Here is a 16924-nt window from a genome sequence, read left to right as displayed (position 1 = left end):
AGGTCACCTGTTTCTGAAGGTTTCTCCTGCATGGTCTTGGTTCCTTTGCTCATCCCTCCTCTCTCTCTACAACTAGATTCCGGTAGTATGGCTCAGTGCTTAGCGGTGGGTGCCTGCCTCTGCTTCCATCAGCTACTGGATAAAGGTTCTAGAATGGCAATTAAGGTAGTAATCAATCTCATTATATAGGGGAAGGGCATCAAAAGCAGCTTCTCCACTACTGCCTAGATTCTCAATTGGGGTCATCTTTGTTAATCTCTGAACATTTCCCTAGTACCAGATTTCTCTTTAAACCTAGAGTGGCTCCTTCTATTAAGGTATCTCCTTTTTTAGAGAGCAGAGGTTTATTTTGGCTCACTTTTCAGTGCATAATGGTGGAAAACTCTTGGAAGAATTCTTGGCAACAAAACCAATCCTGGAGCTCTCTTCTTAGACGATGCTGGTTTCGAACTCACAGAGATCCTTTTCCCTTCTGAGTGCTGGGATTAAATGCATGCACTATCAGCCATCATAGCAGCAAGTTCTTTTTCTTTTTTTTTGTAGTTTGTCATTCCTGTCAAATGTCCATAACTTGACTCTCATGAGGAGGACATACAGGACAACCCCAAACTGAAGGACATTCTACAAAATCCTTTGCTTAAACTTACCCAAAACAGCAATATCATGTTGGGGATCATTCCAGATTTAAGGAGTATTAAGAAAAGAATCATGTCAAGTAAATATATTATGTGATTTTAGACCAGACCATGAGTAACAAAAAAGCAATATTATAGATCACTGGACAATTAAAATTTGAATATGAAGTATAGGTTATATATAACCATTGCAATTCTTTCCTTTTATGTTTATTGTTTTGCTTTTTATATGTTTTATTTAAATTAGAAACAAGCTTGCTTCACATATTGATCCCAGCTCCCTCTCCCTTCCCTCCTCCCTTGTCCCTCCACCAGCCCCCCAGCCACCCACCCAATCCCCACATCATTCCCCAGGGAGGGTGAAGCCCTCCATGGGGGATCTCCAGAGTCTGTCACTTCATCCAGGGCAGGACCTAGACCCTTCCCCATGTGTTCAGGCTGAGAGAACATCCCTCCATGTGGAATGGGCTCCCAAAGTTCATTCGTACACCATAGTAAATATTGATCTACTACCCAAGGTCCCATAGATTGCCTAGGCCTCCTCACTGACACCATATTCAGGGAGTCTGGATCAGTTCCATGCTGGCCTCTCAGCCATGAGTATGGGGTACAAGAGCACCCCCTTGTCAGGTCAGCTGTCTCTGTGGGTTTCACCAGCCTGGCCTTGACCCCTTTTCTCATCACTCCTCCCTCTCTGTCACTGGGTTTCAGGAGGTATCATTTTTGTTGCTCTCCTCTCTTCCTCCCCTGTCTCAGTCTTCCTGATCCCTCTTGTTCTCCTCCCTCCTCCTCTTCCCCTCTGTTTTACCTCCCTCCCTCCCCTCCTCCCCTGCTCCCAATTTGCTCAGGGGTTCTTGTCCCTTTTCCCTTCTTCGGGGACCCATGTGTTTATCTCTTAGGGATAAAACCACCTCTCAATATTACTGACACATACAGAGATCAAACTGTTAAACAAATCCAAGCTGTGTTCAAGAATACAGCAAGCAAATTAGCTTTGTATGACTTTATAAAAACATTGTGTCTCAATTAAAAGTGCATTGGATGAATAGATGTACAGTGTTCTAGTAAAACTATTTATTAATATATTTGCCCTTAGCAAGGACTGTGCATCATTGAAAACATATAATTTGTTGACATAAATGAGGGAAAATGTTACTTTATCATCTTAATGTGATGAGCATTATTTCATGATGAAAGTTTAAAGGAACAAATTATTTTAAACTGTAAAAGATTAAGGCAGATTTCTGAATAAATCATCTACAAACTGTGACTAACGTGGAAGTGGAAACAAAATGGTTACACATCAGTTCTCATGAGCAATTTTGTAGAGAAATATTCATGACAAGGAGAAGAGTCACCCAGAATGCTAAATATAAAATCCTTCATCTCAAAAACACAGTGAAAGAAAGACTATCCAAAGGGATGCTTTTATGAGAATTCATAATTATTCAAAGAACTGGAATGACAAACCTTAGAATCATGGGAAATACAGGAATGCTGGAATAAAGATCCTCCTCCACATAGCACACATCACTTAAGATTTTAAGGGAAACATAGGTTAACTGTGCACCACAGCCAGGATTCGATCCTATGCCTCACTAACTTGAAATGCATGAGTAATGAATGATGATGCCCATACCATATCTTCTCAATTAAAATGATAATGGCAAAAGAACTCAAAGCATTAGTCATCAAGAAGCAAAAATCAGAAACTATGACTTCTTCATAGTGACACTGTCTAAAGCTTACAAGAAATACCTTGGTAAAAAATGCTGGAAACTAAAAAGTACATGTTAGTTACTTTACTATAGTTCATATACATTCCATTATACAGATTATCCTCTCAAATGTATTATTATTTCTTGCTTCTTATTTGTGTAAAATAAGCACCCCACAAAGTAGTTTTTAGCTACATAAAGTGCATTATTCATGTGACAAACACCCTAGTGGAGATTTAGTTTTGAACCTTGAAACTATACTTTTCATTTACTCACCTATCCAGTATATGATAATAAAGTTTCAATAAATTGCAAATGGCCGTTCACAGTCTTAAATTCAGCAATAAACCAAGTAGATCTTGTGTGTGTGTGTGTGTGTGTGTGTGTGTAGGCATGCTAAGTGTGTTTTGTCTGTCGGTGTGCATGCTTGTGTGTGTGGTTAGCGAAGCCAAATGTGCTGTCAAGTTTTCTATTTGCCTTGTGCATCTTGAAAGTCACTCTAGGGGTCTGGTGGTATGGTTCAGTGGTTAACGGCAAGTGAAGATTACCAGAAATAACATGGAAGCCCAATACCATCTATAACTCTAGTTATGAGAGATCTGATCACCTCTTCTGACCTCCTCAGGCACCAGAGACACATCTACTACACAAACATACACATACATTTTTAATTAATTGATCAATGAAAATAACCACCCTGTATGGTTTGAGACCCCTAAATTCCATAACTCCGAGTGAGAAGATTGCTTAGTTGACAGGAATTCTTGCTCTATAAACCTGAGGGCTTGAGTACAAATGCCTAACACTCATATAAAAGCTGAGCATGCATGTATGGGCCTGTAAACCCTGCATTTGGGTGAGTGTGGGTGCAGTCAGGCAGCTACTGAGAGCTTTCCTGCCAGCAAGCATGGTTACAATACTGAGATTAGGTTCAGTGAAAGACCCTATCTCAAGGAAATAGCAAAAGGACAGATAGAAGAAGACAGTCCACTGGCTTTCTGTAGCCTGTAAATACATGCACACACTGCACATGCATGCACAAAACACATACACACACGTGCACACATGCACATTAAAAAGGATCCCTTGCCATCTGTCCAGAAAAAAGAATTTCTTTTTTTTATTCATGATAAAAAATTCTTAGAGATGGGGCTGGGAGTGATAAACTAGTCATATTAGATGGTCTCGGGGGAATAAAATACCCAAGTAGATATGGGAGGGAAACTCCATGTAAAGAGGTTTATTCTTACACCAAAGAAAAAAGCCCTTTGGAAATCTCATTACGGTGTGTCACCCTGTATTGCAGGTCTACAGGGTCCTGAAGCGACCATCCAGAGTGACAGGAAGAGGTGAAGGGACCTTGCAGGCACCACACAGTTGCAAACTGAGGCTGAGGAAACAACTAATAGAGTCTAATATCTGAGGGTCAAGGTGATCTGGGGACGTGGATAAGTCTTGCAAAACTCAAGGATCAAACAGAAAATAAGAATTTTCAAAGCAGGAACTCAAACTGTTAAGTCAGTGTCAGATAAACTCTCAGCAGAGGCCATGTTCAGTGAACTACAGTATCACACATGGAGACCTTTGCACCCAGCTTTCACCAAACTTCTCTTGTCTATCTCAACAGGAATCAAAGAAGAAATACCTCTTCAAAGATGAGAGAGTAAGTATTCTCAAAAGGAATTGAACTTTGAACTTATTGTTTACCCAATTAAACTAAGTTCATGGAATATGAAAAGCATGAGTTGTCTGCAACGTCTCCTTAGCCCTCAACATCATTGCAAAAAGCATAAAGAACAAATAATTGAAAATAATTGTCTTGTTTGTTACAGCATGTGACTCCAGCCTTGCTGGAACGTTAAATATAAAATATCTGCCGCTGCCTTTCACAAAGTCATCCTACTTTTACATGCTTCAGCATTAAAGACAGGCAACTAGAATTATAGCAATGCTCCTAAAATAGGTGGTTAGTAGAGTTCATCACTGTGCAAGCCCAGAAAGAGACAAGCTTGGCACAGCTGTAGACCCTGGCATACTCTCCAGGCAGTTATGCTGAGACACCCAGATGCTTTGTGAAGAAAAGCAAAGTCACAGTACAGAAGCACAATATTATGTGTTACTAAAACATCAGAAATCCAGAATTCAACATGCAGGGCTCAAACATCCAGAAGCCACTGTTGATTCATCTCTTTTATCTTTTGATTTTTGTCTCTATAACCAATCCATGCATCATCAGGTTCACTGGGCTCTTCTTCCTAAATTCAGCACAAAGCTTCCCACTCCCTCCTCCACTGCCAATATCATCTTTTGCCTAACCTGTGGAATAACCTACCTCCTGGTACCCTGCTAACAATTTCATCCTTACAATTCATTCTGTGTAAAGAACTCTGAGTGCTGGGAAAACTATGGCAAGCCCAAGTTAAGATGGAAAACTGACTGTCTTCATGAATTAGCATCTGAGCTTCATCAGTGCTCTGTCAAAATTTGACTCTCCTCTGATTCAATAATCCTTATCAAACCCGACACTCACGTCTTCAAAATGACAAATCATGTTTTCTCACGGTGGGGGCAGGTGTGGTGGAGTCAATATCTTCTCCTGTTGGAAAGTTCCCTACAGATCAATGCAAGACAAGAGGCACCTTCCTATTGTTCAGATCATAAAGGAAGTCAATTTTATGGAGTCCTCATCCTTCACCTGATGTTTTTTGGTCATCTGCTTATGAGTATTGAGTATACAATCCAGATTTCTCTTCACAGTATTGACTCCCTAAGGATGGGGCTTTATGGTGTCTTGTTCCCAGGTATAGAGGTAACAATATGGTGGATGGATGGATGGATGGATGGATGGATAAATAAGTGGAAAGGTGGATGGAGTAGAATTACTTTCTCCTTCCCATTACTTCCTTTTCACTAGTGTTTCTCATTATATCCCTAGTGTCTTTATTATATCCCTAGATCTTATTATATCACAAGATCTACAGAGGAATTAGGGGAAATCTTAATTTAGGAAGGTAAAGTAAAGCTTTTGAAACAGGGCAATCTCTCCAACACTGGTCATTCTCAAATTAGATGTAAAAGTGAGGAAGTGTCTACTTTTAACAAATATTATGTGGATTTTATTTTCTGAGTTGAAATAATTTTAAATGTCTTTAAAATGTGTTACATGGGTAGTGGGTTCCTTTTAGTGAACATAAATTAGATCAAAGGGAGAATTCTAGTCTCCTGAGTTGTCATAAAGCTGTATAACTGTTTGCTAACTCAAAGGAGACACATTTTGGCATGCCATCATTTTCAAAATTGAAGTATAAGTAAGTACCTAAGGTGAAAATGACCAGTAAGTAACTGCTTACCATCAATGGAAAGTTGTCTTTAATATGTGTGATAGCATATCTTTAATTTAAATTTCAAACAAAATTATTTTATATAAGAAAACTTGAAAAGAGTTGTATAGAATATTTATTTTAAAAGTTTCAAATATTTTAAATCATACACTTGTAATCATGAAAGCAAATTATCCAGACCTTCAAAGGTATACATTTAGTTTAGTTTTACATAGTATAGTTTTTTGTCTTACTTTCAAAGATTTTTATTTGCTGACCCACTGCATAATATGAGGTAAACTTATTTCTTATTTAAAAAAGCATTTTAAACCACCTATTAATAATCAGGACCTTAATACAGCATCACATTCTGAAATAAACATTACATTCCTGTCATATTACAAATTAATATTTGTTCTCAGAACTACTTCCAAAAAAATTCTTACCAGACATAAACTGTGTAATAGAGGATAATTCCATTTGGCTCCAAGGGTGGTTGCCACGACAACATCACAGTGACACCAGACAACTGTTTCACAGAGAAATTCTGAGGAGGAGAGTCAGGAGCTGGAAATTTGTGGCAAAGAATGACACATTTCATTAAATATATATGGAAAATGTGAAAATGAAAGCATACAGCTTTTTTTCTGATAAACTCTATGGCAAACAAATCAGGTTCAGCACTTCTCCCCACAGAAGGGAGAGCCTGGTTGTTTATGTTCAGATGAAATGATGAAAGAAGATTTTCATGGTGCTCTTGGAACACCTGCTCCTGTGATTCAATGGATAAAAGTATTTCATGAGAAAATACAACACAGATCTGTCACAGTGACTCATTGACTGTTCAAGAACATCGTGGTAAATTGCCATCCTCTATTAAAAGCAAGCGTTTTGGGGGGGGGTAAATAAATGTATCACATAGTAAAGATCTCCCAGGATAATGAAGAGTTGGAAGGAAAAGGTGTCACATGTTCAAGGAAAAATAAGAATAAGATTTTGAAGGGAATTAGAATGACTGATCTCACCCACACCGATGGCAACCCTCAACCTTAGATGTGTCAGAAAACACTAAATAATATCAAAATCGAATCAAAGAATCTTTATAATTGAATGGGTCCACAGAAAACACCAGTGTAGCAGTATAGCACATAAACAAGAAAGTGGTTAGAATCCCTCTCAGTTTTCTTGTAGCAGAGAATGGCTTGTTTTGTGAAATGAGTTAATGAGGGGGCAACAGCTACAGTGGTTGGTATATCTGACTTGGTGTTTTCAGGAGTACTGCATTAGAAATGCTGTTTACTACTGATTATCACATGAGTCTGCATATCATTTAGAGACATGTGCTTCCTTTGTTATGAATCACTTCTAAGAGAGAACATTCTCTCACTTATCAAAGCAAACTTATAAATATGCTTTTAGCATCTTTATAAAGTACAATTTGTGATTACTTTTAAGAGAAAAGATGCCAGTTACAAACTGGAAGTTATTTAAATACAAACCTCCAGCACTCCATATTTTTATCTACAATAAACGTTAAGATTCTTGGGAAGAATTCCAGAATATATATACATATGTATGTATGTAGTTATATATATGTATGTAGTTATATATATGTATGTAGTTATGTATGAGTGTATGTATGTATGTGTGTGCATGTGTATATATGTATATACCCAAAGTAATACTATATATTATATATATACCATGCTATATATTATAATATTTATTAATTCTTTGGACATTTCTATATCAAATACAGAAAAATCTAAACTTTAACTTGAGGCCAGCAAGGGCAGCCAGCAGGTAGTCACAAGCTGCCAAGCTTAATATTCTGATTTCAATCTCCAGAATCTACATGGTAGTATGAGAGAACTTATTCCCTAGAGTTGAACTCTGACTTCCAATGAGTCACACACACACACACACACACACACACACACACACACCATAGTAAAAACTAAAAAATTTATTTTTTAAAAACTAAAATCTTTGACAGCATAACCAACTCAGCATGTCAGAGCAGCAGCACACATGAAGGTTCTTCACTAATATGATCTCACCTCACCCATCCCCTCTTCAGTCAGCTTCCCTCAGGTCCCAGCTTAGACATATGCTCAGCTCTATTTCCCCTGATGTCCTAGAGTGACATAACTTCCTCTTTCTTCCTAGTGGATAATTTTTGGAAGCACTTCTACCAGTTATTAAAATTATAAACATTACTTGTTTGCAAAATTATCACCCATAGGTCATGTCTACATTGAAAGCTCTCTAAGGCAAAGCCAACTCCCCCAGGCCTTTCTCCATTTGCTGAAAATTTTCAGAAAACACAGAAAGGATTTTTTTTTCTTCTCTCTGCTCCTCAGTGAATGTACAGTTGGCCCAAGAATTCAGATGAACTCTGCCTTGACAACCTATTTTTATGACCCGAGTGACCAGACAAGATAATAAGAAGTCCTTTTATATAAAAAGTCAATTGTTGGGCAGGAGAGATGACTCTGGTGAAGAACATTAGGCTGCTCTACCAGAAGTTCTGATTCAATTCCCATCAACCGCATGGTGGCTCACAACCATCTATAGTGGGATCTGATGCCCTCTTCTGGTATAAAGGTGTACATGCAGTTGGAGCATTTACACATAAAGTAAGTAATCTTTTTTAAAAGCCAATTGTTTCCAAATATATGACATAAAGCATAAACGGTAAATACTATTCCAAAGCATATATCTAAGAGTGATTTTATAGTGCAATATATGCCTGTGGTTTCCTAAGGTTTTAATACAGACTGATCTCTACAGTAGGATTGATTTAACTCCAATTTGGAAAACACATGAATAAATGTTTAATATTATTCTGATGGCTACCAAAAACAGAGAAACCTGGACACCAATCCAGCCACAAAACATTTCATATGCAATCTGTTCTATCGACAAGATGGAGCAATGGTGGTGCAAAACTTGTGGGAGTTTCCAACCAATGTCTTGTTTAACCTGATGCCCATGCCATGAGAGAGAACCATGCCCTACATTGCAAGGATATCCAGGAACCAGAGACTGGACAGCCCAGAGACCTAAGGTGGAAGCAATTACAACTGGTCAAAAAAAAAACCAATGAAATGATTGCTAATGATATTCTGTGATATTTATAGATCAGTAATGTGTCTAGTCATCATCAAAGAGGATTCCTCCTACAGAAGATATGAGTGGGTGTAGAGATCCACAGACAGACATTACACAGAGAATCTAAATTGGAGGTCTCCATCTTGTCCCTCTCCTCAGAGATCGGGGGGGGGCATTGTATGAGTCAGAGGGGGTGAGGGGAACACCAGGAGAACATGGCCAACTGAATCAACTAAGCAGGTTCGCATGGTCTCACAGAGACAAAAACAACAAGCACATGGTCTGCAAGGGTCTGTATCAAGTCCTTCAGGTGTATGTTATAGCTGTTACCTTGGGGTTTTTGTAGGGCTCCTAACACTGGGAGTGTTTGTGTCTCTGACTCTTTTGCCTTCTCTTGGGACACTTTTCTTCCTAATGGGTTGCCTTATCCAATCTTAGTATGAGGGATTTTGCCTTGTCTTAGTGTGTCTTGTTTGGTCATGTTTTGGTTGTTGTCTCTTGGAGGCCTGCTCTTTTCTGAAGGGAAATAGAAGAGGAATTACTCTCGGGGAGAGGAGAGGTTGGAGAGCTTAGAAGAGTTAAGGGAAGGGAAACTATGGTAAAGATGTATTGTATGAGAGAATAATCTATTTTCAATTAAAAGGGGAGTATTAACATTCATTGGAAGCATAATGGCTAGTAACTTCAGAAATTTGAAGGAATATCCTAAATGTATTAATAAGATAATCCTAATACATTAAGCCATGTTGAAAGTTATATAAATTCTACTATAAGCCTTCTGCAAATGTCATAAAAATGCTGAACACTGTTTGGTTATAATTTTTACACTATTCAACCTAGAACTTGGGTCTTTAAAACTCCCATAAAACTGTTGCTTACATGTATATAGTTTAGCTGGCTTCAAGGGCAAAAAAATGGAGGGGTGTTTCTATCTGATTTTTCTCAATATAAATATAATTTTTGTAGCTGCTCTTACACCCTAACAGTGGAATCTCTCTATAGTGTCAGTGCTGCACAGAGCTGATAGTTTAGCTGAAAGGAAATTTAACACTGAGTTTTATTGTGAATATGTCACCAATCTATGGTCACATTACCCCAATCTCATCTCTACAGGTTCTGTGAAATGTTAACAAGGTGTATTAGTACTCATTGCAGTCTTACCGTCTTCCTCTGTTAGTATACTTAGCGGCACACTCCGAACTCCTTCACCTTTGAGTGTACTAGCAGACACCTCAATCACATAATGGGTATATTTCTTCAATCCTAAAGAAAAATAAAATAGATAAGGTAACACAGAGAATCACATATCCTTTAGCAATATGCAGTGGGTAAATAATGAATGACTCTCAACTAAACCCTTTTCCAAAAGTAAAATCCAAATAAACTAGAATTGACTAGAGTCTAAAATCTAAAAGGGGCCTGTGGAGATGGATCAGTGGGTAAAGCAGAGGCTGTGCAATCCTAGAGGCCTTAGTTCAGATCCCCAGAATCCATGTAAATCCAGGCACAGTGGTATGTAACTGCGACCCCAGTGCTCCCACAGTGAGATGGGAAGCACACACAGGAGACTACACAGAAGCTCACAGGCCATCTAATCTGGCACACTCAGGTCAGAGGCAAACAACAAAGAGATCCTACCTCAAATGAGGAAGAAGATGGGCACAAACATCCAGGATTATCTTCTAACCTCCACATGTGTGCAGTCACACACACACACACACACACACACACACACACACACACAATGTACAGATAAATCCCTTCTGTTAATGAATGCTGTAGAAAATAAGACACTGTGGAAAATACCAGACCTCGAGTATTTTCTCATATAGCGATCATAAATGCCCACATTGTTTTGCCAAAAAGAATTCTTATTCCTAGTATATAAAAATAACAATTAAGTTATTTTAACATATTAGGTTAATATTTTCTGCCTCTGATGTCAATATAAAAGCAAATATCAAGCAGCAGAATTGTATTTTACCTCTAATGCTCTGAGTCAGAGAGGTCGTGTTTACCGTTCTGGTTTCGCTGCTATTACTTCTCTTAAGGTAAATTGTGTACTTTTGTATGATGCCGTTCGGGCTGCTTGGAGGAAGGAAGGAAATCTCAATCTCTCCCGAGGAAATGTTTTTGTAAGTAATATTTCCTGGTGCACTACCAGGCACTAGAGGAAAAAAACGGAAGATGAATGTTATAAAACAAATGCACCCTAAATCTTCCCGACTAAAAGTTACACATAATTAAAAGAAGATATTTAAACACAAACACTGGACACAGGGTGACAGTGCTAGGCAACCTAAATAGGGTGAGGTATAGAGGAACCATAGCAACTAACAACAGCAGAGGGCAAGAAGTCTTCTCAAAGGAAAATACAAGCTATGAATCTGCAGTTTCAAATTGATACTCTTATTTTCATACAATGAATACACTGTTGAATCTCAAGATAACTTGAGTCATTTTAACATGGAAGAAAAAATTCATAATATTCTATATGTACAAATACATACAAAGTGAAAGCATAAAATTGGGTCCCCACTTACACGTCAATGGATAAAACCCATGCTTTCAGTTAAAATAAAATTGGTTAAGTTTGCCAATTAATGGGTCACTTCTTGAAAAAAAATAAAACAACAACCTCACATTTTAAAAAGAAAACTAAACCAAGTACCTTGTTCTAATACTTAATAATAAATTGACCATAAGAATATTTTTATTGAGCAACTTTTGACTGTACTAAGCTAAACACTATTGCAAGAAGGAGAAGCAAAAACAGTTTTTAAATGGTTTTGGCCTTCAATAACAATACCCTTTCAAAAGATCGCTAAGCCAGTTTGGCCCAAAACAGAATCACCGAAAAAGCAAAAACCTGTTTTGACTGTTTCCAAGCTCTGAAGATGGTGCCTGAACTGGCCATGTCCTGTAATCAGATTGGTGACTACCCTAATTGTCATCAGAGAGCCTTCATCCAGCAACTGATGGAAGCAGATGCAGAGACCCACAGCCAAGCACTGGGCCAAGCTCCAGGAGTCCAGTTGAAGAGAGGGAAGAGGGATTGTACAAGCCATGGGGTTCAAGGTCATGACTGAAGAACCCACAGGGACAGCTGACCCGTCCTAGTGGGAGGTCACAACTCTGGACCAATAGCAAGGAAGCCTGCATAGGACTGACCTAGGCCCTCTGCGTGTATCTGACAATTGTGTAGCTTGGCCTGTTTGTGGGGCTTCTAGCAGTGGAATCAGGACCTGTCCCTGGCACTTGAGCTGGCTTTTTGGAACCTATTCCCCATGCTGGGATGCCTTGCCCAGCCTTATTGCAAGGGCAGGGGAGCTTGGTCCTGCCTCAGTTTGATGAGTCATGCTTTTGTGGACAACCGTGGGAGGCCTACCTCCATTTCTGAACTGAGATGGAGGAGGAGTGGGCTGGGAGACCAGGTATAGATGAAGCAGGGCAGGGGGAAGGAATGGGAGGAGAAACCATGGTCAGCATATAAAATAAATGGGAAAAATTAAATAAATAGATAGATAAATAAATAAATAAATAAATAAATAAAAAAGAAAAAGAAAATTTTGGATATGAGGCTGAATAATATAACCTGAGGGTAAAAACATCTCCTAAGAATATGATATTCCTACAGACCTTCCCAAGGATGGCCTCACCCTCCCTGGGGAATGATGTGGGGATTGGGTGGGGCCTGAAAGAGGGACTGGTAGAGGGACAAGGGAGGAGAGGTGGGAGAGGGATCTGGGATTGACATGTGAAGCATGCATGTTTCTAATTTAAATAAAAACATATATTGAGAAAAAAGAATATGATATCCCTAAAAGCCTGGTTTTCTATATTCAGTAGCTCCACTGTGTTGAATGCAATATAGAAAATGGTTTTCATGTGTATGGGATTACAACAGCTAAAACTCCAGGTGACATAAAAACAGCTACTAAAAGCAACGGGGGAGCTATGGCGAGAAGATGGCTCATCAAGTAAACGCGTTCTCTGTATAAACCTGATGACTCAAACTGATGCCCTAGAACCCATGTAAAAAAGTCATATTGGTGTTGCCCATCTATAATCCCAGCACTCCTACAGCAACATGGGAGGTGGAGACAGGAAAATGTCATGGAACCCCATGGGCAGCCAGTAGGTTTACAAAGCCGCACCTCTGAAAGGCAGCAGCAAAACCCAACTCTTGACTTTGTCCTCTGATCTCCACAAAATTGTGATGACATGCATATATCCATTCTCACTCATATGCATCTATGTATGCACATACAGAGAGAGAGGCAAACAGAGATAGAGACAGAGATACTGAGAGACAAAACTGGAGCAGGAGGGAAGTGATACAATACCAAACTTACTTACAGAGTGAATGTAATGCCTTGGGAAAATTGAAGGGTAAGAAGGACCCTGCATGAAGAGTTGGGGCCCCAGCAATGCAATTACACAAGAGTCATTGTACTACAAGTCCAGGGATGCATTGAACTCCTCCAAGGGCATCACAGGCTTAAGTAGTGGTTCGTGTACTCAGGTGACTGATAGACAGTGACAAGGCAGGAGAACTACCCACCACCACACCACCACAATCAGAGAGGATGGAAAAGTGATTCTTCATGTCATACCTCTGAGTGAAGAAGTGGAAAGGATGTCTACTCTATTTCCCCTTTGGTAGATGGAGGGAGTGGTGTCAGTATGAGGTAGAGATGGGAACAAGGGGGGAAGATGGAGGAAGAGAGTGCTGGGAGAAACAACTGGAATCAGAGGAATCTCTAGGAAGAGCTAGACACCTAATATAAGGGAAACTCCCAGGAATCTGTGAGGGTGGCCCCAGATAATACTCCTAGTAATGGGGTACTGAGCCTCCACTGGTTATCTCCTGTAACCAGGCAAGAGTTCCAGTAGAGAAATTGAAACCAGCCCAGCCACAAAGTCTTCAGCCTACAATTTGTCCTGCCTACAAGATGTGCTGGAGAAAAGTTGGTACAGAAATTGTGAGAGTGACCAAACAATCATTGGTCCAGCTTGAAACCCATCCCTTGAGGGAGCACACACCTGACACTGCCTAGAGAACCAGGACCCAGAGGCAGGATAGCCCAAAGACCTAGGCTGAACCAAACAGAACTAGAAAAAAAAGAAGTCAGTGAAATGATTGCTGATGATAGTCTGCAATTAGAAGTTCTCTCTGTGTGTGTTTGTCTGTGTGTGTGTTTGTGTTTAATTTTCTTAAGTGTTGGAGGAGTAATGTAGTTTATTATAGTTTCAAAGATATTATACTCACAGTTGTACATATCATATGTGTATTCCTAAATAAATAAATAAATAAATACAACCATCTCAGTCTATATAATGTGATGTGCATATATATGAACGCAGGACAGCCCTAACTATATTCTAACCATTTATCTTTATATTTACAGATAAGTGCTCTTCTAAGGAAGAATTTATCAGAAAGGAGTGCTCATGATTGCAACAACAGTGGTTTAAAAGTCCCTTCACACTGCAGTAACAATAACGACTATTCAAGAGAGCAATTCAACAATGCAAACTAAGTGTCTGAACTTTATTGCATTTTATGGTCCTATTACAAGACTTCCTTCTCTCTGAAGAAAGGAATTTAATCGTTTATTATTGGTATTCTAAATATAATACACATAAAGTTCCTACTTACAAGCATAGTACAGCAATGAAACTCAGAAACCCTGAAAGCAGAGGTACAATGTCCTTCCCTCAGTGTTTACAGTTATAGGTGCGTATTATATTTAAGCCATTAGAAGAAAACCCAATGCAAGAAAGTAAAACATTGATAAAAATTTTAATTAAACACATTGATACTGGTAAAAATGTCTAGCAAAAATAACCCCATTTTCCCTTCCTAAGAATTCAAAATCACTCCATCCATCCCAAACCAATATGCCACAGTGACAAAAGTATTCAGCAGCCACCTTAACTGCTTCCGTCACCCTTTGTAGCTGAGTCAAAGTTTGAATGGGCTGAGAACATGAGCCCCAAGGACTCTCAGCTACTGGATTTGCTTTTCTTTCATAATCCTGATCGCACTAGGGTCTAAGACCTGGGAAGCTATAATTATGACTCCTCTTTTCTTTATACAGTCATTCTCTACTTCCTTCTTCCTGAAGAATCATAGATCCTTTATGATCTTATTCCATCAGGCATCATTCCATTCCTAAATTACATTACTTAAATAGGTTGTATCATTTTCCTAAACAGCTTCTCCAACAATCTTAAGGACTCTACCACCCGGGAAACTAGCTTCTTCTCTACCACCTGTAGAGATGTCAACACCCACACAAACAACATATGTAATCCCCTGAACTCAGCATCCCTTGATCTCTTCAACTCTAATAATATTTTCTTCCACGTCATCTTAAACCTGGCCTTCACAGAAACACCTGAGACTTTGTGAATACCAGTGATAGTCAATCTTCTTCTACCTGTCTACTACCTCCTACCTTTACAGTGAACTGACTCATGTACTCCCAATTCAAAAACTCTCTGTCTTTCATCAAATTTCCATTGTCCATTGGCTTTAGTGTGACCTTATTTCCCTACATTGAGGCTACTTTCCCAGCAACTACTGTAATCACTCCACAGCCATCTTCATCAACTCCAGCTTCTACCTTACATTCCTGACCAAGTCTCAATTTATGTGTAACCCAACTATTCAGTATGAACAGCCAGTAACAGCTGATAATGACTACATGAAATATCTCTCCATGTGAACAGCTTCACTTGAATTTTTAACCTGAAATTACACATAGATCTTTTACATTACTGGCTGTTTATATTTCTTTTAGTTACTTCAGTCTTCTACTCTTTTATGTGCATTTTAACCTTTCCTTATCTCACCCAAAAGACCAATAAACTCTCCCTTCCTTATTCTAACCTAATAAGCTCCCATTTCATTGATAAAGAAAAAAAAACAGAAGACTTCATTCTACCTTAAATCTGTATAGAATGCCTACACTCATTACTGTTTTCCAAGGCCTTCATTCTTCTTCTAGATTACATCCCCTGGCTGTTCAGAACTCACACTTCAAATGACCTAGACAACATGCATTGTACTACGTATCATGGATAAAAGTAAAGTCAGCCTCCATAAAAGTTTGTCCCCCTCAAACATGGCTCCATTATATCTTTCATTTAATATCTAAATTTCTTGAAATTTCACCATCTCTAACCCATCATGCTTTCTAAATCATAACTCTAATTAGGCATTTCCCCCATAAATTCTACTCCATTTAAGCCACTAAAGTCATCCAACTCTTACCACAGTATCTATCTCTCTTCCCTCATCAAGAGCATTTGACTTAGTAAATAAGAGGCTTCTATCTGCAAACAAGTGGCCATGGGTTTTTCTCCCACTTCATTGGTGATGGCTGTTTAGGTCTTCATTTATTCATCCTCTACTCCCCAATGTCACATAACGCAAGGTATTTTATGCTCCTTGTCCTATCTTGCTCTGCTCATCCCTATGAGACACCTTTTCCTTTGACTTTGTATATCAGACATATAGTGATGCCCTCAAACTTAGGATTTTTTAAAAATTAAAATGTATTCATCTAATTGACCCTTGACAGTCACCTGCCTAAAAAGAGAATTGTACCATCTCTAAATGACTACTTCCTTGAACTTTTCCATCACAATAAATACCAGTACCTTACACGCTGATACTCAGATGATAAAGGTCCAGTAAGCGGAATTAATTTCTCTATTCCCATGTGTAACACATTCAGCAGAAACCTGCCAAAAGTGTACATTAGATCATGTTCTTGTGTCATCATCCTCCAACAGTTTTACCTTAGCAGTAGTCATCATATATCCTAGATTGGTACCCAGGAATCAGCTCCACCTATTTCTGTCTGTCTCTATTCACAACTGAGAGGGCAGCCTACCCCTAACAAACTACACACAACTTAAATGAGACAAGTGTCTCATTCTTCAAACACAGAGCATTTCTTCCCACATCCAAAACTTGGCAATTTCTCCATATAGAATACTTTCTATATTTATTTTTCCTCATTTAATGCCACCCAAAAATATAAATGTCTCTGGGTAAATAAACCCTTCCCAGTGAGAATTGGTTTCTGCCTCGCATTTGAAATAGCAGACAACATGCTATGGC

At 38.9% G+C, this 16924-nt stretch overlaps 1 protein-coding gene across 1 annotated transcript in view; it reads right to left on the bottom strand.

The window, feature by feature from the left end:
* Ptprq (protein tyrosine phosphatase receptor type Q) overlaps nucleotides 1-16924 on the bottom strand; it is a 172112-nt gene that overhangs the window by 115634 nt on the left and 39554 nt on the right. Inside the window, exons 15-17 of the mRNA XM_005068049.2 lie at nucleotides 10772-10954; nucleotides 9949-10050; nucleotides 6120-6240 (exon numbers count right to left, since the gene is read on the bottom strand). Coding sequence (XP_005068106.2) covers nucleotides 6120-6240; nucleotides 9949-10050; nucleotides 10772-10954 — 406 coding nt within the window. The remainder of the gene's footprint in view (nucleotides 1-6119; nucleotides 6241-9948; nucleotides 10051-10771; nucleotides 10955-16924) is intronic.

Source organism: Mesocricetus auratus, unplaced genomic scaffold (assembly GCF_017639785.1).
Source record: "Mesocricetus auratus isolate SY011 unplaced genomic scaffold, BCM_Maur_2.0 Super-Scaffold_100011, whole genome shotgun sequence".
Lineage (NCBI taxonomy): Eukaryota > Metazoa > Chordata > Mammalia > Rodentia > Cricetidae > Mesocricetus > Mesocricetus auratus.
The sequence above is the reverse complement of the archived record's forward strand: the minus strand, read 5'-3'. Positions and strand labels throughout refer to the sequence as shown.